This window comes from Electrona antarctica (genome assembly GCF_951216825.1).
Source record: "Electrona antarctica genome assembly, chromosome: 6".
In the NCBI taxonomy this organism is placed as follows: Eukaryota; Metazoa; Chordata; class Actinopteri; order Myctophiformes; family Myctophidae; genus Electrona; species Electrona antarctica.
This window is the reverse complement of record NC_136811.1, coordinates 41,455,979-41,480,978: the sequence shown is the minus strand read 5'-3', so window position 1 is coordinate 41,480,978 and position 25,000 is coordinate 41,455,979. Positions and strand designations below refer to the sequence as shown.

The following is a 25,000-nucleotide window of genomic DNA, read 5'->3' as shown; positions in this document are numbered from 1 at the left end:
TTGCATTTGAAGACGGTGTGGAGTTTTTTTCTTTCAGTACGTTGGGGCCCTCGTTTGGACATCTTTGTAGGTGTGCAAAATACTTGCTTCTACGCACAGCAGGCATATTGGAAATAAACTTTGTTACTTTACAACTCTTACCAGTCACGACTTGGAAGCACAGTGATTCTCAAACATTTTAAATTCAATACCCCAAGGAAGCGTATACCTAGACGACACTTTGAACCCCAATGGTGGTAGCAGAGTGTTTCCAGTGAGCCAACATGTACAATATCAGCACCTGTTTGACCAGATTAGAACAGAGCCATAGCCTAATTAGTATAATTGGTAAGACATGTGAAAGGAAGTAAGGAATAGGATATAGGCTCTATTTGTGGCTGCTGTGCATAGATACACCGCAAATCAGAGTGTACAAATGGGGTTTCATTTGTACACTCTCAGAGTTACAAACTGGTAAGGGTCCATTTGGACCCCTGGTGGTCTCGGAGCTGACTTTGAGAAGCAGTGATCTACTGTAAGCTACAACCATATACCATATAGTGGCATTAAAGGGAAACTTCACCCTTTTTGCAAAAAATATATGTTAATGACGTTTAGAAGATCTAGAACACTTTCCTGGGGGTCTTTTTATGTGTGTAATATGTGGCTTTAGATATTTTAGATTTTAGCAGTGGGCCAGTGTCTCTGATGTTATGGGCTCACTTACTTCCTGGACTACATCAAGGTTAATTAAATAAGGTTAGGAAACGAAGACCGTACGGTGGACTCCATGTTGCTCACTGGAAGGAAAGAAACATGCGCAATTGAGACCAAGGAAGCTGAATGCGGAAGTGTTGGCTGCATATAGAGCATCGCAGTCCCGCCCCTTTCATGATGACGCCAGGCCCAGGAAATGATTCCCAATGCATTTTTCCCATAGACATTTCTATTAGTATTTATTTAAAGACGGTTACGCCACGGACAAAGCCAACTCGAGTCGTGACAACTCATGACAACAAACACAATATTTTGGACCAAACTAATAATTACAAAGAAGAAAAACAACAAAAAGTGTTGTAACCTGCCGTTTTTTTCTTCTTTCTAATTATTTGTTGTCATGAGTTGTCACGACTCGAGTTGGCTTTGTCCGCGGCGTAAACGTCTTTAAATAAATACTTTTTTAAATGTCTATGAGGAAAATGAACAGAGAATCATTTCCTGGGCCCTGGTAGGGGGCGGGACTGCGACGCTCTATAGCCCATTGCGCATGTTTCTTTCCTTGCAGGGAGCAACATGGAGTCCACCGTACGGTCTTCGCTTCCGATCCTCTTTTAATAGTCCTTGGACTACATGTTCTCAGTAAGACAGCCACCCCCCTATCCACGAGGAGCAGTGCACCAAAGCATTATGGGAATTGTAGTCCAGGAAGGAATTGAGCCCAATCAGTGTCCATGACATCAGAGACACTGGGCTCAGCCTCACTGCTAAAATCTAAAATATCTAAAACCACATATTACACACATAAAGACCCCCAGGAAAGAGTTCTAAATCTTCTAAACTTCATTAACATATTAACATATTGTTTCAAGCATGTCAAATTTACATAAATATGCAATTATTAGACCAATAATCACATAAACAAGGGTAGTAATATAAAATGAGTCAAGCAACAAAGTGTGGTGTTTCTATATTTAAATGGTTTAACTTATTTTGAATATTATATTTAATTACTTTCCATCATTTGCCATTTTTTCATTTTTTAGCAGATCAGGTCAGGTCATCTGGGAAACTTTCTTTAATAATGATGCATAATAAACTGTGGAGAAAGTAGCCTACTATTTCACTTTGGGGGCGTTGGTTATTGTTTATATTAATCCTGTGTGACGCCCTAACTAGTCTATCTGGTATGGTATGGTGGTGACACTTACGCGGCGCCACACGAGGTTACAACTAGTACTAGGCTAGCCATAGCCACTCTGCCACTGACTGTCAGGCAGCCTACTGAGCCTAGTAGCCACACAATAACTATTCTTCAAGTTCTCGACAACTTTTTTCCGTAATCCGTATTTGTGATGGCATATTTGACATCATCAGAGTCAGACTATTCCTCTGAGGATGATATTACAGATTTTCACCCCGATTTTCAATTTGATGGCCGTGGTTATTTGTATGATTTGTACACGGACGAGGAGTTATTGGGGAGGGAGAGAAACGGAGAAATGCAGACACAACAAAGTGGGGGAGCTGAAGCGGCTGCTGCTGCTACAGCTACGACGACGACGACGACAACAACAACAACAACAACCACCACCATGCGAGTGTCTGGAATATTACTCATGGTGGTACTGCTGTGGTTGTTGTGTTCCAGTGGCCACGGAGGAAGACTGCCTGTGTTGTAGCAGGCTGAGGCTACAGACTGTGGTTGACTGCGTTGGAAGGCCCGCGTAGGCCTACTGCTGTGAAAGCACTGTAGTGTAGTTGCGAGGATTTCCCCCCCTTTCATCAAGTCGACGCAGCCTGTGCTGCCTTCAAAAGTTCTTTCACGTCCCCCATAAATACACTGGTAAAGGCGACCCGGACCATACAGACCTCCGGCTCCGACCAAGTGAGTGTACTAGCCATGGACACTAGCCTTATTCTCGTAGATGTATTATTTATTTAATAAATAGACATTCTCTCTGCGAGTCTTTGTCCCCATACCCTTGTGGTAACTGCACGGTCACGAGTAAAGCCCGCAGTGCTCCAAACATGTACACGTGCAAAATATAAGGTGCTTAGATGCTTCCCCCAAATGTTAGCTAGACTTGTGGGGTGTTTGTGCAATGTATTAGTCCATATTTATCTTTCAATAATGAAGCGTTTATAATCCCGTCTGTGGCCGATTCTGTCGGCGCATCCGGTGAAAGCCGGAATTACGGTTACGCCCAACGTAAACGAGAAGGGGGGAGTTTGACGGGAACAGACCCTATGCCCCACATGCTATGCCACAGCACAGACGGACTAAATGTTAGTTACTAGTAAGACCTGTCCAGCTTCGGGGGTTACGTGTAAACACAAACATTGTTTTTCTACCGTTTCCTATGACTGTTTTTGAGTGTTTGTGCACATCATAGAGTATGGTGCACATTAGGCACTGAGGCACATTAGGCCAGTGTAAACATTGATGACAAAAGTGAGGACGCAAATTGTGATTGGCCGGGATGAGATGATGTATGATGATAAAGCGCCCCTCACTTCACAGTGACAGGGGGTGTGATTTTTCTATACTGTACACGTTTTTCCCTTTTTTGTAACAGACAGTGTATCCCCCCCCCCACCACCACCACCACAGGGGGTAGGGCGTAGGGGGACTTGTATGAAAATGTCAAAATCAATCAAATACATCTATGAGAAATCTAAGGCTAGATAAAGACGATCATAGATGTATCTTATTTTTACGCTCGTATCATAGATGTGCAAAGGAGTCGATCAAATACATATATGATAGTTACTAGTCTTGATCCTACTAAACTAGCCTATTTGAATAATCCATAACGTTTCAAGTATATTGTTGACACCAGCATGATTTTTTATTTGTCATTATTTTCAATATTTCATGAAATTCATGTTTGTTTTCAGTCATCCACTTAAACCACGTGGTGGAGTGGGCAGGGTACTTCAAGGACAAGGACGTCACAGAGCGAGTCCTTCCCAGCTGCATTGTGGCCGCCATCAGAATCTTCCACAGGGACTTGTTGGATCCAAAGAGGCAGATGGATCATTTGATATGATCCCATGATGTTACCTTTCCAACTTTATAATTTCAAGGACCTGCAGTTTGTAATTTTTAGACCACAGACTGCCATAACTTGGTGTACAAATGGACATTGGTTCCATTTGTACACCGTCTGTGTTACAGACTTGTAAGGGTCCACTTGGTTCCCTGGACCCCACTTTGCTAATGACATACTGAATGTCTAATTCAATATATTTTTACTAGGGGATCTTTGAGGAATATTTTATATTATAACACAATGATACCTTCCTATCATAAATGTTCATACTAGTAAACAAGAAAATCATTAATTTTACCATGTGATTCACATGGGTATTAGGCATAATGACTAATCTGAATAACCTTATTTCACCTTGTATACTCACATTGGCACATGGGTTCTTGATTTACATTTTTACAATGACAAAATAATGGTGGTGAACGCAATAACAATAGCAGTACAACTCTGTTTCAGTTCAATGTTTTGGGGAAAAAAATGTTTGGAATATTAAAAAAAAGCTTTATTTGTACAAAACAATCATTCAATCTCACATGGATAATGGCTATTCTTTTAATGCTGTGCCCCAAATGTTTAGTTAGTTACACTGTTGCAGGATAAGGCCTTGGAATCAGAGCAACATTCTGAAGTAGCTGGTTTTCTTGTGCACAATGGCACAAAGGAGTAGATATTTACCAACACAAAAGATACAAGTGTGTAACTACGCCTATTGATTGATTGATTGAAAAATGTATTAACAGTTTGCAGAATTACAGTACATTTTAAGCACAAACTCAATACAAAGGCTGTTAACTGTGAGTGGACGACCCAATTAAGCATTACACTTGTTTCCAATAGGGTCCACAATGTTCAATTCATCAAAAACATTTAGAGACGTACAAATAGACACTTCTATATAGACAATATAAGTTTTATAACTTTATAGTTCAAGAAAGTTGTCATGAAAATAACCTTCCTGAAATATTTACAGTTCAAGTTGAACATCTTTACCTTTGGCTGTTTTGGAACTGGTCTTGCAACATTCCAGCATAGAGGAATCCCAGTGATCCTGTGTAATCATTTTGAGAAAAATAAGCTAAGCTATGTGCATTATGTACACGTGATGTGACTACTTACCTTGGCTTACACTAAAGTTACATTAGTGTTCTATTAAGTCTAACTTGAGATCAGATGGCAGGCATTGACAGTAAGGGTTGCCCACCTGCCCCTGGCAGGTAAATAAAACTTTTGGGAAGGTGGAGTTTGCTTTCAGGTTGTGAGTGCTTGTTTGAGAGGGGACGTTAAAGTGTTAATAGAGCGGTAATTCAAATTTTACCTATCATTTTATAATGTACGATTTGCTTTTCGGGGCAAGTGGACATGACCTGTACTTGTGTCAACCCCTGAGAATATTGTAGCTCAAGTAATAACTACCGCTTTTAGTACTGGGGTGTACTTAACTTTGTTTTCTTAAATCATATAGGAAATGTTTTATGAATGTCGTTCATGAACAAAATCCTGTATATGTGCCTAAAGACGGTAATTTGCTTCATGACACATTGTATGTTCTTGTCCATCACCATCGCAAATTATCGCTTTGAATCTTCTTGACTTGAAGCCACTTCTGTTTGCTGCAGTGCTCCTCTGTGATGGGTGGGTGATAATAACGTCTGTTTGCTGCAGTGCTCCTCTGTGATGGGTGGGTGATAACATGTACTCAGTGCTCCTCTGTGATGGGTGGGTGATAACATGTACTCAACACTAGTCAAGAAGCACAGACTTGCACCGACTCACAGGTTAAAAAACATAATCTAACATTAACTTAAATTCCATAAGAACCTACAAGCATATTATATTGCTTCTGTTGGGTCAAAAACTGTTACTGGAAATAGAAGGAAAAAAAACTGTTCCAATGGATTCAATTTAGTTATTTCGTTACAAGCTTTTGATACTTTTCATTTGCACATTGCATTGCATGCATTGCACATTGGATAGTTATATACTACCCCCTACTGGACGTATAACATATCACTGGCTGAGAGATGGTGACATTGATAGAAAGGTTTGTTTTGTTTTAAAGTGCATTCAATTATTCATGAACTTCTTTGCTTATAGATCTCTTGTGCGTATGCGCACGCGCACACACACACACACACACAATAATTCCCAACAAAAATCTGGTTTGTTAACCGATGCTGTAGGATGCCTACTGTACAGGTGGTCCCAACATGTATTAGTTGTTAGTGCAGCGGCTAAGCACGGTAATGCATGTATGCAGCATGTGCTGGCTTCCCACTACATGCAGCACCCGGATACCATTGATTTTATTTCATAAAATTATTCAGGCTGGGACCATGGCTATATTTGGGGTCACTTTGGTCCAAATGTTTATTGAGAAATGAGAATTGACCAAAAGGTCAAAATACAGTGACTGCCTGTAACAGGCAGTTGTGTGCAGAGATGGGCAAACATATAAAAACATATCTTGTTTTCATTCAATACAAAAGGTCATTAAACAATTGTAAAATAAAGCACAGAATATCAGTACCAAAAATGTATAAAATACTGTATAGTGTATATTGAATGTTCAAAATATAGAACATATACTTTACTACCTGCTGTAGCATATGCTCTCGCAAGCTTTCATATTTAATGTTCTTCCATTTTTAAAACAAAATGTACATTAAATAGTCTGCATGTTGGTAGAAATAAGCTCTCCTCTGAGATTAACAAGAGCTGCACAAATTTGAAGTATGTTGTCAATTTTAGGGACCAAATGTATAGGCACAGTTTGTGAAAGAATCTTGTACACCTTGAGCCGGTTTATTGCTCGCTCCCCAGGATTGCGGACATTAGCAATGTGTTGTGTGTGTGTGACCTCATTTTTTGCACGTGCTGGTAAGACCAAGTGCACACTCCGCTCCTCAAGCAAGTCACCAATTGTGGAGCCAGGGTGCCCCATCACCACATCTCCAGCACGCAAATGGTCGAGAATCCCAGAGTTCTGTGCTATTAACCTATCACTACATTTCCCACCATAGGCCTTTGAAATGAACATAATGATCCCAGATGTAGCAGTTGCAACTAGATATTTCACATTATTATTGGCATAGTAGTGACAGTAAGATTCTGTGCGTGCATACAGATGTTTTGGTTTCTGCAAAGCACTTTCTGTGCAGTCAATTATACAAGTTGTGTTTGGCAGCCACGGAATAAGCTCCATAGTTTTCTCAGCAATTGCATCTATCCAGAAATTCAGTGTTTCACTGACCTGACCAGGTGACCATGTGAAACGTCTTGCTAAATCATCAACAACAAAGTTCTGTCTCAGTTTCATCAATGTCAACAGAATTTGGTCTACAACTGGAATTGTTGATAGTGTGGGGGCAGAAACATGGAACCAAGACACAAGAGTGTGGAATTCTTGTAGTGGGATACCCGTGTACAGCAGACAGTCTGCATCATCTCTTAAAAGAACATCTGCAACAGACAGCGGTTGCTCAGTGGCTGGTGCAGTTGTCGTGATGGAGTAGCTGTGGTCCTTCATTGGTGGGTCTGACCATTCTGTTTGGGCATTGTTTAAGTTCTTTGAAATGAGATACTCAGAAACAGAAACTTCCCCAGGCTCCACACCAAACTCCCCTGGCTCCACAAAAACCTCCCATGGCTCATAAGAGTCCTGCCATGGCTCCTCAGATGACTCCTCAGAAGAATCCTCCGATGACCCCTCAGAATAATCCTCAGCGGACTCCTCAGAATCCTCAGAGGACTCCTCAGAATCCTCCGATGACTCCATAGATTCCTTCCCTGACTCCTCAGAGTCCTCCACTGGCTGCCCAAAATCCTCCATCACACCAGGCTTGCCTGCAGCAGGTAACACACAACACATACAGTGCATATTATGGCTGTGACCCCAAAACATAATGTGAGGATGTTCTGCCGCTTCATTGGAAAGCTCTGGCTGATCATTTAGAAAGTAGAAACGTCATAAACTCATCACGCGTTCACGATCGTTTTAGAAACGTCATCACTTTGCAGATACATTTTTAGCAGTTTATGATGGCATATATGGACTGGCTGTAGTGTAGGGTATCCGGAGGTTTACCAAATCGCAGCGATTTAGTGCATTTTAGTTTGACTTCACCTTCATTTAAATTGCATTGAATTGAGAGAGAGAGGGGATAGTTGTTTAGAGTTAACACTAGAGAAAGTAGGAATGCTAAAAGTTTAAACACCAAAGTACCGAAACAATGTAATTCAGTAGTAAACAATTCCTGAATTGGTAGGCCTACTTATCATTGGTATTCACATATTCACCTTTTTATCATCTAGCGGACCATTTAATTGCACAAAATAATTAGATCAATTTGGAAATTAACTATAACATCTGTGAGTTTGACATACTACATAACTACACTGATGAAGACAGCATGTTAGCATAACGATGAAGACTCTGATGAAGAATCTTCGCTGTGGCGACTTGGTAAACTGGCGAGTTCTCTGGTATCCGACTGTAGTTGCAATATGATATGAGATGCATGTGTTCCTGCTCATTCTGTTATCATGGATTCCATAATCTACTAGGGACGTCATAGATCCACTGTCCTACTGTATATATTTCTGTGTGTAAACTCCAGAATGTATGTGTAATACATCGCTGTAGTTGGCATATGTTCTCTGCGTCTGCGACTCAACGAATCCTCACCCACCACCCCAAGGTTAGGAGGAGACTTCTAGAGGCCTTATAGTCTTAGATGGTCGCCCAACAAAATCACAACACTAACACACTTTATATTTGACTGACACAAATCTCTGGTGCTACTAAGTGCACTAAGTACTACCAGTGCGCAAGCAGAGTGTGCAAGTACTGCGATCTACTGGGTATGTATGTATGTATGTATGTAGCTCCTTTCGGAACCCTACGTTAAAGTTTCTGACATTTTGATGACTTTATGTAGGGTTCCTTCTCACCGGATTCAAGCGACATGGGATGCAATCTGATTTCCCCTGACTTAGCCCTGTGCTGCGGTGTGGGTGTCACGCTGACATATTCCAAACGAAGCATATGGACGCTATAGGATACAACGAACCCTCTCACCCCCCCCCCGAACGGCACAGAAGCCGTTAAGTATTTTTAATGTTTGTACGACCGTTTTGCCAGCTCTGAAATTCTCTCTTCGGTCCCTCCTTGTTGACATCTCGGTTGGCTAGCTGCGCCTACGAGGCGCGTAGGGAGGCGCTGCTAGCCAACCGAGATGCCGAGAGGCGGTACAATGGGATGTCAACAAGAGAGAATTTCAGAGCTGCCAAAACGGTCGTACAAACATTAAAAATACTTAACGGCTTCTGAGCCGTTCGCGGGGGGGGTCAGATGGTTCGTTGTCTCCTATAGCGTTCATATGCTTCGTTTGGAATATGTCAGCGTGACACCCACACCGCAGCACAGGGCTAAGTCAGGGAAAGTCAGATTGCGTCCCATGTCGCTTGAATCCGGTGAGACCGGACCCTACGTCGTAGGGGTCCAAAGGAGCTCAACCCGGGGGGTCCGGAGACGGGCTAGTATGTATGTTGGTGTCCTCCAACAGCCAATAAGGGACCACCATTCTTCGTGACATAACTAAGGTATGTTTCAAGGTTGGTATAAGGTCAATAACGGGTCTAAAGGATTTAGAATAGCAGAGAGCTCCAGGACTCAGAACAGCAGTCGTACCCAGACAGCAGAGAGCTCTAGGACTCAGAACAGCAGTCGTACCCAGACAGCAGAGAGCTCTAGGACTCAGAGCATCAGTCGTACCCAGACAGCAGAGAGCTCTAGGACTCAGAGCAGCAGTTGTACCCAGACAGCAGCAGAGAGCTTTAGGTTAGGACTCAGAGCAGCAGTTGTACCAGCAGTGGTGAGGGCACCTCATGGCGCTCTGCTTGCGCACAAGTAGGCCATACATGGTTACATGGTTAAGCGAAGTAGCTTAGATACTGTGATAAGTGGCTAAGCTGGTAGCTTGAGTAGCCTGCCCTGCCCTGCATTCATTCTACCATAGTAAAACCAGTTATGCATAATAACTTGAGTAAAACGGTACAGGCATACCTATTCTGTGTAATTTAACAACAGGGAGAAAGTTCAGTTCAGGGTGACCATGTCTTTTTAGGTTGAGGGCATCATTGATCCAGTGCATAGTTGCTCTCATCTTCAGACTCTGATGGGACAGCTTTATCCTTCTTCTAGTTGTTATTCTGATATGGACAACTTCCAGAGTGTGGACTAAAAAGCAGCCAAATGACAGTAATGGCCTGGCTTTGATGAACAGCTGAACGTACTTTGAAGTTTGAACTTTGTTTGTAAACGCCACCATGTTGTGCTTCCGGGGTCGTAAAGCTTCTTCTGCACACCGCTACCCTCTGCCGCCACCTACTGAACGTAGTATCATTACTACATGTCATTTCATAAAATTATTAAAACAAAATAAACAAACAACAAAAAAATATTTAGAAAGGATAAGTGTGCTTAGACAAGGAGGTGCTTTACATAATTTGTATTTTATAATTATATGTAGGCTACCTTACTTGCCACAAAATCATGGACACATATTGAATATATTTTACAATGATTCATTATTAAGTATTTTATTTACTGTTTTGGTTATTAAAAGTTTTTTTTTTTCTTTTCTTTTTTTTTAATAGTATTTAATCATTGCCAAAGTAATCTTTGCCAAAGTGCAAACACTTTGGCAATGAAAAGCCTTCTATCAGGACTTAGTAAACCTGAAAATGTAGGAATTTCATTCATAAGAACTCCACAAAGATCATGCTTGCAATGCAGACTGCAGAGTCCCTTTCCAATTGTGTCTTCTTAATTGTTTGTTTAATCACTTCCAATTTCACTTGCTTCTCTCGCCCGATTTTAGAATGTAGTTTCTGTATTGGAGACCCATGTACTGAACAAACACTATATTTAACATTTAAAAAAATCACACTCGTGTGAAGTGAGGGGTGCTCTTATAATCATACATCACATTCCGTGCTCAGTAAATCAAATCATTTCCGCGGTACACAGAGGCTCCCCCTCAAAAAAGGATAACTTCAGAATTCCTTCAATCTACATGACCACAGAATTGTTTATTACAGTTCTGGCGAGTACAGCCACTCTGAGCATGTTGGTAGCAGCACAGCACAGCCTGGCTTCTCCAGGTGTTAGTGGGCTGCAGGTATCCGTTGAGCACTTTCTTCACCACGTCAGGGAAGAGGCAGGTGATGACGATAATTATGATGGCGAACCAGGCCCTGCAGCTGGACAGCAGCTGAACGAAGACAAAGTACATGTGCTGGGTGTGGAGGAACGGCCAGAGGATGCTTCCACAGAAAAGGGAAAAGATCAAATAGAAGGCTATTGAGCCCCACATCACTAAATGGTTCATCCATGTCCAGAGATGGGTCTCCAGTGCCAACTTTAGGGTGACCGTGATTAACATGACAGTGAAGACAAATGTGCCAAATGTCCAGTTCCCTGTGTCCTCCCCCATCAGTATATACGACCCAAAGAATAAGATAAAACCATGACAGAAGCCCAGCACTATCCAGTACCGGCTCTCTGCTTTCCTGAAGCACAGCAGAGAGTTCCTACTGATGTCCCTATATAGTACAGGTTTACTCTGCAGTACATGTGGATGGATTGGTTGTTCAAACACACTGTACACCAGGATGGGCAGAGAGGTGAAACAGATGTTGTACAGCATGTCATGCATGACACCGTCATACAGAGTTTGTTGTGAAAACAGACAGAAGAACTGGTATAAAAACTGGGGCATGATGAAACACACACTCTTGTAGAAAAAGTACTGCACAAGCGTGGCTATTCGGATGTAGTATAAGTGACCATGGACCAGCAGGAGTTTAGCTAGGAATTTAAACCTGGCAATTGCATAGTCACTGTTTCTCACAGCCTGACGACCCTCCTTACCCATTATACCTATGCCCACATGGGCTTCGTGTATCATACTGACATCATTGGCTCCATCACCAATAGCTAGCGTGATTGGTTTATCTGGGGATGTTTTTAAAAGTCGTACCACCTTTGCTTTCTGTAGGGGAGCCATGCGGCAACAAAGGACAGCAGAACAACTTTTACACACTTCCATAAAGAGCTTCTCATGTTTTCCCAGTGCTGAAGAAAGACTGACCCCGTCCACCACCAAACCATGCTGGATCACATTGTCTTCCTGTATCATTTTTGCAAATCTGCAGAGTTGTTCAGCACACTCATGCTCGGGCTGCTGAAGGAGCTCTAACATTTTCATGTTGCGGTGGAAGTGGCCACACGACAGGCTGACACTGACTGCCGTCTCGTGTTTGTCCCCCGTCAACACCCATACTTTGATACCCGCCAGACGTAAGATCTCAATGGTCTCCTGGACCTGGTCCTGGAGTCTGTCTTCCACTGCTGTAGCGCCCAGAAGCTGTAGGTCTCTCTCTATGTAGCTGAAAGCCTCTTGTAATTTCTCCTCCCTCAGCTGCAGAGCAGTGCGGGCTGCATTCAGACGCCTGTCCACGTCAGTGTACTCCTCTGGGCTGAAGTGTCGACATGCAAACACCAAGGTCCGCAAACCTTTCAGAGCAAACTCGTCTACATGAAGCCTGGTCTTCTCGATCTCTCCACTGGTGGTGAAAGGCAAGATGGCTGACTCTGCTCCCTTGGTGAACAACACTTTACCTCCTGAAGGAGTCTGTACAATGACACTCATCGCCCTGCGATTAGGATCAAATTCTAGCACATGGAGCAGCTTGTACTTTTCCGACTTGCCGAATACTTCAATTTCCATGGTTTCTCCATTGTTGTCGGTGAAAGATACCCCCATCCTTTTAGTAGCTTCTACCAAGGCTTTCTCATCTGGTGATAAGGCGTAGTATTCCATCTGAGTTGATAAGCCATGAGCATGTGAGAATGGGTCACCACCCGGTACCAAACAGTCGGGCTGGTCATAACTGATCTGAACTGTGTGACACAATGACACTGCCTTGAGAAATAACAACTCCTCATCAGTCAAGTGAGGTGTAGAACTGTTCCGTGACTCCTCTGTCATTCCTTTTGGTATCAACTTACCATTGACCTCCTGGTACATTGTTCCATTGATGGTACACTCGCGGAACTCCATTTCATTTTCTGTTAGTGTACCCGTCTTGTCAGTAAACACATACTCCACCTGTCCCAGCACTTCATTGAGGTCTGACGTGTTCACCTCGGCTGGCTGGTCACTCTCCTCGTGGTACAGATCCAAATCCCAGGCAATGAAAAACGAGCCCAAGAACCTCACCATCTCCATGGTAACGTAGAGTGAGATGGGGATAATTTTGTTGTAGAGAACCATGTATGCCAGGAAGTCTAAGAATGACTCCCAGAGCTTGTTTCTCTCCTGTTCTGTCACATGGTTGTAGAAGGGTTTGTCCCATTCATTCTCAGCCTGCCAGGCATACTTCAGTATGGTGCTGAAGATGGATAAAAACAGCAAGAGGCCCAGATAGATGATTACGATGGTGTTCATGGACTGCTCCACTACAGACCTTTTCTGGAACTTGCACTTATAGTTAAGAGCCATCTTGGATTCCATGCCCGTATAAACGGCTACACCGAAAATCTCTTTGGTATTTTTCAACCTAGCCCCTCGTAGCAGCAAATTCTCTGGTCCCAGTGGTCTGACAATCTCTTTCCCTTGGTGAGTCACTGTGATCCGAGAGACAAATGTGTACAGGTCAGCCTCGGGTTGTTGACACTCCACCACCGCCTGAAGAGCCTCCAGTCTGGACACCGACTGACACGCCGCTGTCTCTGATATAGAGTAGTGGGACTTGAGGTTGGTCTCTCCATCAAGACTGGCAGTAGTGATGTGGCAGGTGCCATCTAGGCGGTCTGAGGACAGCAACACTAGGTCAGCTGGGAACGTCTCATCTTTAGCTACACGCACTATATCCCCCACTCTGATGTTCTTAGATCTCATCTGGAGGAGACCTCCATTCCGAACCACAAACACAGGGGCATCATTCACCTCGTTGTCCGCCTTGTGTCTCAGCCAATCCTCATAGCCCTGTTTAATGGCAGTCACTGTAATGACAAAGGCGAGAGGCAGGCCACTAGTGAATGGGTGAGTAGGGGAGTCTATCATCAACATTAAGAGGAACATCACAAGGAAATAAAAGTTGGCTATCCTGGAGAACTGCTCCAACACATTCCTGGGGACAAAGTTCCAAGTGGTGTACTTAGACGAGATGATTCTGTTGTCAGCAAAGTGTTGCGGTGTGTAGTGGCCATGCTGGGGGAAACGGTTAGCCACATAAACCCTCCTGATCTCACTCTGGTGGGGAGGGTCAAAACCCAGCAGCCGCCGTATCCACCAGAGCATTGAAACCTTGATCTCCTTCTCAAAATGATCTTGCGCTTACTTGATCGCTCTGTCTTGCCCACTCTCGCTCTATCTCTGGTTCTCTCTCTCTCTTGCTCCCCACTTCTCTCTTGTATTTACTTTCTTGTTATCATAAGAATGTTCTGATGGATGCGATTGGTTTTGCATGTGGGTCAATTATTTGCCCCTAGGATTCTACAAGAGTGGATTTGCATGGGGTTAAATATTTCCCCCTAGAGCTCAACAGGATTAACAGCCGTCCCTTATACCAGAGCTCTAGTCTGACATCACCCTCAACACAAACCATTGCCATGTATGTACATTCACTACGCTCCCCATGCCTAGCAATGCCGATTTGCGAAGGTGCCAATGCCGTTCATGCATGCGTGTCCTGGGTTTGGCATTTTAGTGCAGTAGCCTACCCTTCATTGGAGGGCGTTGGACATCATTCGCAGGCAGTACCCCTGACCATTATAACATGGCCGTGGCCATGGCTTAGTGGGTGAAGAGGCTATTTGTATACTGTAATCAGAAGGTCACAAAGGTGACTGTGTTGTGACTGAATGTATGTGTTAGGGGCAAAAGAATAATTTTCATAAAACTGCAATATTCATTGGCTCATAAAAGCTTAATTCTTTCACTCATTTTGATCCAAAATCCCGGGTGTAGATCGATTTTAACTGTCACGAAACATGCATTGTATGAAGAGAGTTGTTAAAGTTAGCGTGACTGTTAGATTGCTGAAAGATGTTTTTACACAGTGACATATCCAATGAACTGTGGTTACACAGTACTAGTTTCATTAGTATGGTGCAATACAAAAACATTACTACTGCATCTGAAGAACCACCAGAGGGCAGCAGATACACATGGACAGACACAGGCAGCAAAGCTGATTAAAAGAAAAGGCAGAAACGCTGGGTCCTTGTGGTGTGTGTGTGTGTGTGTGTGTGTGTGTGTGTGTGTGTGTGTGTGTGTGTGTGTGTGTGCGTGCGTGCGTGCGTGCGTGCGTGCCTGCCTGCCTGCCTGCCTGCCTGTCTGTCTGTCTGTCTTTGCGTGCGCTCGTGCGCGTGTAGGGCACGGGCTGCACCGATGGGGTATTTGTTATGTTGACAGTTAGCAGTAGCCTGCCTTTTGTATTGTTGATATAATATGTGTTCAAATACCTCCATACTGCTCTAAACAAAGCCTTAATTTAAGTGAGTTTTTGGACACACCAAATTATTTGTGTAACCTATCCCAAAGGTCAAATTAGCCTTTGTGATTTTGGGGGATAAACAATTAGGCTACCTCAAGAACATATAATCACTTATTTGCCTATATCTCATTTGGCTGGCCAGTTGAAACACTTTTTTGTCCCCATATAGGCCTAGTTACTTTGGCTTTGTAAGGCAGCATAACATCCTGGCATGATCTGACCTATGGCCTCTATCATTCTTTAATACTTAGCCTACTTACTTACTTACTTCCTCTACGTCCTCTTGCACTTCAGGGCGCGCAGAGCCTACCATAGCAAAAAATATACATGAATGCAATTTTCCTCAGTAGTTTGCATCTCCAACTTGTGGGAGCCCACACTCCGATTGGTTTAATAATGCAACGTCCAAAACACCCATGACAAATTCTGAGTCTAAATACAAACCCTTTAGTCATTGTTTTGTGGTCATCAGTCAATCTGGAACTTCCTTTCCCTCAAACCGGAAGAATAATACCTTCCTAATAAAAGCGTGAAGGTATGATTCTTCCAGTTTGAGGGAAATGATGTTCTGGTTTAGAGGGTTCCAGCCTGATGACTACAAAAAATGACTACAACATGACGTAACGATATCCGCTCCCGACCGGATCACACAGCAATTTAGTAACAAAGACCAGGCTTTCCTCTGAGGTGGAAAGCCTGGTGACATGAGGTTACCAACCAGATAATGCGCTAATGGACACACCCCTGACACAATTTGCACCCTGTGTCCATAGTGCCTATAGATCGTCTAACTCTAAATAGTCCCCAAATAGACATGCATCGGCCCACAAGATTGTCATCAAATGTTTTTCATAATAATCTAACTCAAGGAAAACACCACAGATAGAAGATATTCAACATGCAAACAAATACCTCAGTGAACCTCATTTTCAATTTCACCAAGTTCACAGAACAAACTGTATCTCTCTTCCTCTGGAGTGGCATTAAACCTGCCAGTCTCCAGTGCTAATGGTAATGTTCCGGACTGTATTTGTGCACAGAGAAATAGTTGTTTTTTGTTTAAATTATACTTCACATAAGGTTCACATGATATAATCACTGCAGAAAGGGAACCTAAGATGGCGCTTCCTACAGGGGGGATTAGGATATCGATGAGTGTGAAAGCTCGTTATGTTGCTGGTAATTAGACCAGCTCAGCTCGGTTTTATCTTGTATATTGTCTGATATATTCTCTGTGCCTTTGGCTGTCTTCTCTCATACCTGCAGAGCCCTGAAAAGGTTTATAGCAGTGATGAGATGAAATCCTTTTAGACTACAGCTAATTCTGTCTGAGACTGTGCTGGATCAAGCTTCCCGCAATGTGATTTAATGTATTTTCAGGTTTAAAAAAGAAAAAGAAAAAAGGCAAAAAACAATAAATTGTATTTCATTCTATTTCATCGAACTATAAGGCGATGCCCGTTGGGAACGCGGGTACCTCAGTTATGCAATACCCATTGTATCTGTTATCCATTATCATAATAGTTGTAGGCAATGGAATAATATGACATCATACTGATGTCATATTACATCATATTATTGACATCATATGAATGACAGAGTATGTGTCGTCACTGATGTGTGATGTGTAGTTTTGGTGTTAAGTTAAGTAAATAAATAATCAACGGTAATCAACAAACTATTCAAAATTAAAAAATTGGCAAAATATGACCTAAGAAAGATATTCTGGTATAGTGGTAAACCATCAGTCGTGTGAATTCACATTATCATGTCATGTACATTGTACATCAGCGTCTGTCAATCACAGGGCCCTGAGTGCAGAAGCGGATTGGGCTCTTCCACTTTTTGGTTTCTGCAAAATGCCCACCGAACTGCAAACTGCTCGCCCCCAGTGGTTCTTGTATCTTGTATTCCTTTTACTTAGGTGAAGGTTAGGTAGTTTTACTGAGGTTACGTATATAAAATTAAGGTTAGGTTTAGGCAAGGCTTCCTACTTAGGCATATTGTTTTACTGAGGTTACGTTTAGGATTACCTAGAGGCGACCGCTCAGAGGGCACCGGATTTGGCCCGGGGCGAGCGTCTTTTGGGGCGATCGTTCTTGTATTCTCCAGCGCCAGGGGTCAGACTGTTCTGCAGAAGACACGTGTCTGCAGACATGTGAAATGCCCCAACCGGGATGGTTTACCAGGCTATTAATAAGCCAATATAAGCCAAACAAACAAAGCTCACACCGCCTTGCGTTGTGAGCCATTGGGAGCTTTTTTCCACAATATTTATCTGTGGAACCGAGTCAAACGAAATGTTATGCAATTCCAAGTGCTTGTAAGCGCCTGGAGCCTCCTGTGTCACCAACATCTCATCAGCCATCTTCCCCACTGACTGTCTCTGAGTCTCGCAAGAGACAGTGGGGGGTGTATAGCATGCCACTTGGACACAGGTCGGGGTCTGATCAGCTTTGGTCAGGTCGCCTGGAGGAGGGTGTCTGTTGCAAGACCCAGAAACATCCAATGATTCCAGATTACAACACTGATGATGTGTCCATGTCTGTGCATCAGTGGATGTGTAATTTACTGAAAGACTGTGAGTGGGAGTACCAGAGACAACCAGGAACAGACTGATGACCACAAAGAGTGTGGTGACATCTGCAGAGACAGAGGACGGTCAGAGAGAATCGACGTGCCTGGGGGTGGAAAGGAATGGCAACCCGAACCACTTCTTCCATGAGGAGGAACCCAAAAGCTACAGACTGTGGTAAAACCTGCAAGGAGGGTTTAAAATCAGCCTTGAATTCCATGAGGGGTTGCTCGAGTGGCACCGAGGCTGAGATGTGTGCTGTTCAGCGGCAACGATGACGCAACGCACAGAAGGATTCTGCACTACTATACTGGTCAGACGAAGAAGCAGCAAGGCCCGGAGGCAACGCACAGCGCCTGGAGCCTCCTATAGTGTTGCCAACATCATCAGCCATCTTCCCCAATCCCCACTGACTGTTTCTGAGTCTCGCAAGAGACAGTGGGGGTGCGTGCGCCCACTGTCACTTGGACACAAGCCGGGGTCTGATCGGCCTTGGTCGGGTCACCTGGAGGAGGGTGTCTGTGTTGCAAGACCCAGAAACATCCAATGATTCCAGATTACAACACTGATGATGTGTCCACGTTTGTGCATCAGTAGATGTATAATTTACTGTAAGGGTGGGGGGAGGGCCTAAAACGTTTGAGAACCACTGCCTTAAAGGACCATTGTAACACTCACAGAGCACAACAGAGTGTGCCTAATTCTTTTTCTTCATATAATCAAATTCCTATTTTCCAGGATGTGACCACCTGACAAATAAATGTAATATATGGCTTAAAATTAATGAATGAATTGTATGAAGTTAGAGGAGGCTGAGGAGGGTAGATAATTAGGAATAGTTGTGTCTGAATATTTCAAGGTCTTTTTTATATTCTGCTGTAGCTACAGTCCTTTACCGTTATCATTTACAAACCTGCTGCTGTGACACACACACACACACACACACACACACACACACACACACACACACACACACACACACACACACACACACACACACACACACACACACACGTCTGCCAGTCCAGATGTTACTATGTAATAATAATTGGCAACTGGCCTCCTGCTGAGAGAGATATTTTACATGCATACACACGGAAGCACGCACAGAATCACAGACACACCAACTGGACATCAATTAATTCTAAATAAAGAGACCACCAGAACAGCGCACAGGCGCGCACACACAATGACACACACACACACACACACACACACACACACACACACACACACACACACACACACACACACACACACACACACACACACACACCAAACCGACACACGTGTGTGTGTGTGTGCGTGCGTGCTGTTTCTTCATGGAGGATTGGAGGTGAGTGTACTTTTTCCCTTGGCAGAGTGTCCTCTGCAGCAGTGAGGAGTGAGGACTACTTGACTGTGAAACGTGCAGACGTTTAGACAATGTGTGATTAACTGTGTCAATAGACAGGAAAAGGGGTCTGGAATACATCCAATAGAGTCTTCTATACCGTTATGTCCTATATGTCAGTGACTGTCAAACATTTTCACAAATTAACATGTATTTGGCCGCAGACCCCCATCTGACATCTGCAAATATGTAGTGCCAACAAGAACGACCCCCCACCCACAGAAGACCCAATAAGATTTATTTGAAAATCCCAGATCTACAAGATCACAACTTTGTGAGCTTGTACATCAGCTTTTTTTTAAAATAGCTTATGTATACAGGGTAAAGTAGTTAAACTGACTTTGATGCTACAGGAACTCATTTAGCTGAGGACCACCCCTGGAACTCCCTCAAGGATCCCTAGATCCCATTGTGAGAACTATTATGTGTCCTATATGTGATCCTACAATATCCAGAATCCACTCACTGGGAAGGTACACCGTCCACCCTGGCAATACAGAGACCATTGACGGACCTTGTATCAACCATTAAAGTTGTTGTAAGTGATAATGTTTAGTTAAACATTATCACCCCCCCCCCCCCCCCCCCCCCCCATCTTCTATTTCCCCCACTTGTAAATCCTGCATCCTATATGAATTCTCTCTCCTGACTGTGATTGATAGACCAGTTTACTACACATAGTCTGGCAGCCAACAGGCCAACATTTGGTATTTTGTTATTCGCCTAAATAATTGTCTATATACATTCATCAATCCACCTGCTGACCGGCTGTCATCATTGGGCAATTTCTTTTATAGGGGGTTATGTGAGACCATACCATTAACAAACCTATATAAGCCAACATTTTCAAATTATCGTTATGCTTTAAGTAGCATGTGACGTGTCAAACTAAGGGGTTTTCATGATTCTGAATCCATTCAAAACATTAGCTTTGCACAAAAAACACTCCTTGGGCTAAAAACGGCCATAGCCACTTGTGACTATGGCCTCATCACATTTGTGATGGCGGCTGTGGCCGTTTTTAGCCCAACGAATCATGAAAACCCCCTAGTTTGACACATACGTCACATGCTACTTAAAGCATAATGAAATTTAGAAATGTTTACCTTATATAGGTTGTTAATATGGTCACATATAACCCCCTATAAAAGGAATTGCTCAATGCTGACAGCCGGGGCGGGAGGTGGATTCATGAATGTATATATATAGACAATATTTTAGGCCAAAATATGTATTCTCACTCTACGCCCACGGCTGCCGGACTAACAGCTGGGATATGGGGAGAATATAAAGCAGAATATAGAGCTATTTAACACGCAGTTTAACCAAACAAAAAGGAAATAAATTGCTTACAAACCTTTTAATTCTTCCAATAAAAACAAAACACAGTATTCCTAAACACCAAAATACCCAATTGAACTGTGTGCGCAATATGGACAGAATTAAATTAATTGGAATTATGTTTTCAGAGAGGGCATGCTTTCCACAGCGATGGAAAACACACAGGAATAATAAAGTATAGAGAACCTTCGAGGTGTCAAGCACAGGCTACAATGTACTACCCGATGACCGCTGCAGCTCACAGAGAGATGGAGAGCGAGAGAATTAAGGGAGGAGAGAGAGAGGGAGAGAGAGAGGGAGAGAGATATCAAAGAACAGCCCCCCTGCTGAGTGGGGAATGGAGAATCCGTTACCACTGCCATGAATATTTTAGTAGCTATAGCTCCAACTCTCCTCCGAACCTTTTTCTCTCCATCTTCCTGTCTCCCTCTCCATCTCTGTCTTTCACTGTCTCTCGTCCTCCTCTATCCATCTGCCTTTCTGCCATCCTCTATCTGTCTTTATCTCCCTTATACACTCCCTTCCTTTCTTCTTGTCTCTCTCCGAGTCAGTTAATTAGATGACGCAGTTCGAAGAGGAGCATATAGCGTATGCAGTCAATATGGAAAGGACAGAGAGACACATAGACACGTACACTCTGAATCCAAAAGACTCCACTTCGGCCACTTGCTGAGTTTGTGCATTAATGCGACTATTCGCCATGGGGGTGATGAATTGCATGATTCACCCTCTTCTAGTGAGTCTGTATCGATGCCCACTTTCAGAGTGAGGGCTGGAGCTAATTGTTTAAAAAAAAAATACAAATTGCCTGTTGTCAAATGTAACCTTTCAGTATTTAATGGTATAGGATGTCCTGAAGATTCCATTATGGCTGCTAGAGGAATGAGGGACACATAAGCCAGTTTATTTGTCTTCGAGGGATGTGATGGAGTGAAAGAGAAGAGAGAGATGGGGAGAGAAAGGAAGTGGGAAATCTGCAAATGGCACCCTGAATTTGAACATGGGATCAATACAATCACATTCTCACCTTCCTTAGCAGATGCCAGGGAATTCATTTATAATTAAATTATTGTGTTTCAGGAAAACTGAGTGTCCCATTTTGTTATTATTTTTATGCTGATATGCTATGTTTTCTTTAAGATATTTTAGTTATTTTCCGTATTGACACATTAAGCCAAAACAAAACACCTGTACAAAAGCAGTCGACCAATTTAGATGGTGTTATAAAAACAATACTTTTATGTCAATTCTAAAGCTTTGGTCCAGAATGAATTATATATAAGCATAACTCATCAAGTTTGGCAGTGACCAATAAGTCCCTCATACCTTTTTACCCACCATTTTTGAATAAAAATATCTGAAATGTAAGTCAGGTTAGCACAACTATGTAGTTCATAGGATTCATTGGATTGGATTTTTAAAGTATGAATATAATATATGAACGTTGACAAATTATTGTCAACTCTGCTCAAATTCAGTATATTAGTTTAATACATAATTATAATAACATAATTAGTTCAATGTCCATCCCAAAACATATCTCATGTATTAGCAGGTTCAGAGAAGAGGGTATATCACATGGTAAAATGTGCACAGTGGATACAATCCACAATGTTCTTACCCAAATATCTGTGCAATTACTGTAATAAGGTTGTGATGTATACAGTTATACTGTACCACCAGAGGGAGCTCAATGGAGTTTTACCATGCAGATTCAAAAGCAGTAGGCTATTATACTTAGTTGTTTGTGGGTGTTGCACACCATAATATCCAATCTACAAGCTCACAATGTTTCATGGCACAATGCATTGAGAGCTTGTAGATCTGCAAATTTTGATTAGTGAGCCAAGGGTGAGGATTAGATTGAACCCAAAATGCAAAGCCACAGTAGACACAGTAGATTTCAGAATTTAACTAGAAATGCGCCAACTTGCGCCTTGCACACAAGTAGGCCATACATGTCAAGATAATAATAACATCTCGACCGGTCCAGATAATATCTTGAACGGTCCAGGTAATATCTCGAACGGTCCAGGAAATATCTCGACCGGTCGAGATACATTTTTTTTCTCACCATGGCCACTCCAGGGCTCCATAATTATGTCATAATGAATTTCTTTTTAAAATGTTTGTACTTTGTATTGTGATAGGACTAAGGACAGTGAAGAGATGCAGGCCAGTGAGGGTTGAGTGGTTTGGATATTAGGACTAAGGACAGTGAAGTGATGCAGGCCAGTGAGGGTTGAGTGGTTTGGATATTTTTCCATGGAGATATGGTAGTAATGCCCTCTGTGAGCCAAGATAGAAACCATTGAAATACTCTGATAACACTGCAGATAACACTAAATATATATGCGCGTGCGTGTGTGCGTGTGTGTGTGTGTGTGTGTGTGTGTGTGTGTGTGCGTGCGTGCGTGCGTGCGTGCGTGCGTGTGTGTGTGTCCGCGCGCTCTATGTATGAAAGATAAGAGGGAGAGTTTGTGTGTGTGTGTGTGTGTGTGTGTGTGTGTGCTCTACGTATGAAAGATAAGAATGAGAGTGGACCAGTGGACTTAGCGCCCTCTACCGATATTGACGTCAGACTTCGGTGCTCTATAGCGTAGGAGAGTTGTGACAAGTCAAAGATAGTAGAGAGATGGAAAATGGCGTACTGCAGTGACAGTGTAGGCTACACACCAGATAGTAGAGAGATGGAAGATGGTGTACTGCAGTGACAGTGTAGGCTACACACCAGATAGTAGAGAGATGGAAAATGGTGTACTGCAGTGACAGTGTAGGGCGGCTACACACCAGATAGTAGAGAGATGGAAGATGGTGTACTGCAGTGACAGTGTAGGCTACACACCAGATAGTAGAGAGATGGAAGATGGTGTACTGCAGTGACAGTGTAGGCTACACACCAGATAGTAGAGAGATGGAAGATGGTGTACTGCAGTGACAGTGTAGGCTACACACCAGATAGTAGAGAGATGGAAGATGGTGTACTGCAGTGACAGTATACACACCAGATAGTAGAGAGATGGAAGATGGTGTACTGCAGTGGCAGTGTAGGCTACACACCAGATAGTAGAGAGATGGAAGATGGTGTACTGCAGTGACAGTGTAGGCTACACACCAGATAGTAGAGAGATGGAAGATGGTGTACTGCAGTGACAGTGTAGGCTACACACCAGATAGTAGAGAGATGGAAGATGGTGTACTGCAGTGACAGTATACACACCAGATAGTAGAGAGATGGAAGATGGTGTACTGCAGTGGCAGTGTAGGCTACACACCAGATAGTAGAGAGATGGAAGATGGTGTACTGCAGTGACAGTATACACACCAGATAGTAGAGAGATGGAAGATGGTGTACTGCAGTGACAGTATATACACACCAGATTGTAGAGAGATATGGAAGATGGTGTACACTGTCACTGCAGACAGTGTACACACCAGCGTCACTGACAAGCAAACTTGCCAACTACAGACTGGCAGCCAAGTAGCCTAGCAGCCTACTAGCCTACCTGTAGGCAGGAAGATTCTGCCCAAATAAGCCCAAATCCTACCGAACGCGTCATGCCTCCCACTATACTTCTTACTAGTAGTACTCAATGTGAACTTTATTCAGGTATTTTGTCGCAGTCCAACCTTCCTAGCCCGTGTTATGAAAGAAAGACGGGTGAAAATCGGCGATCGAACATCGGTGTGTGTGTGTGCGTGTGTGTATGTGTGTGCATGTGTGTGTGTTTGTTTTGAATGAAGGGCAGTCATGGTCATTTGAGTCTGTCAGTACTCTAAAGACCATCACTGTATACTATAGGCCATCAGCCTCACCTCAAATACACAGACACACGTAGATATACAGACACACAGACACACATAATTCTGTCTGTCTCTGAGAGAGGGTGGGGACAAAAGGAGTGGGTCAAGTATAGAGCCCTGTTTTTTATTTTTTATTAAGGATCCCCATTAGCTGGTGCCATAGCAACCAGCTAGTCTTCCTGGGGTCCACATAAGAATAAACATTCCAGTACACATACAATACAAAACACATACAAATACACATTTGTTAAAAAGTCAGTATTCAACTTACATTAGTTTGGATAAAATTAAAATTGCTAAGATTACAAGTGAGAGCGGGAAAAAAAAAAAAAAAAAAAACAACACACAACACTTCACTGTATCAAATGGAATTTTAGATGCTTTTTAAACGTTAATTTACTGTAAATGCAACAGAGGTTTCGAGGCAGGTTATTCCAAAGTGACAATGATCTATAAATAAATGATCTCTTCAGAAAATATTTTGGGAGAGGTAACACAAGCTGCCCATACTGGAACAGTCATGATCCTGCACAGTATTACTAAAAACAATCTGTGAATTTATGAAAACAG

At 42.9% G+C, this 25,000-nt stretch overlaps 1 protein-coding gene and 2 long non-coding RNA genes across 3 annotated transcripts; 1 reads left to right on the top strand and 2 right to left on the bottom strand.

The window, feature by feature from the left end:
- Positions 1 to 5,757: 5,757 nt before the first annotated feature.
- Positions 5,758 to 7,372, top strand: LOC306924634. Its single transcript, XR_013790193.1, has 2 exons — positions 5,758 to 6,109; positions 6,148 to 7,372. It is a non-coding gene; the product is annotated as an uncharacterized lncRNA (long non-coding RNA).
- On the bottom strand, positions 6,282 to 10,119 carry LOC306924633. Its single transcript, XR_013790192.1, has 2 exons — positions 9,817 to 10,119; positions 6,282 to 7,595 (listed from the first exon to the last, which is right to left on the bottom strand). It is a non-coding gene; the product is annotated as an uncharacterized lncRNA (long non-coding RNA).
- A 700-nt stretch (positions 10,120 to 10,819) lies between these two features.
- Positions 10,820 to 14,119, bottom strand: LOC306925084 (phospholipid-transporting ATPase IF-like; the record flags this gene model as incomplete). Its single annotated transcript, XM_079503765.1, has 1 exon — positions 10,820 to 14,119. One exon carries the CDS (start codon positions 14,117 to 14,119, stop codon positions 10,820 to 10,822), a length of 3,300 nt encoding a protein of 1,099 aa, XP_079359891.1.
- Positions 14,120 to 25,000: the final 10,881 nt, after the last annotated feature.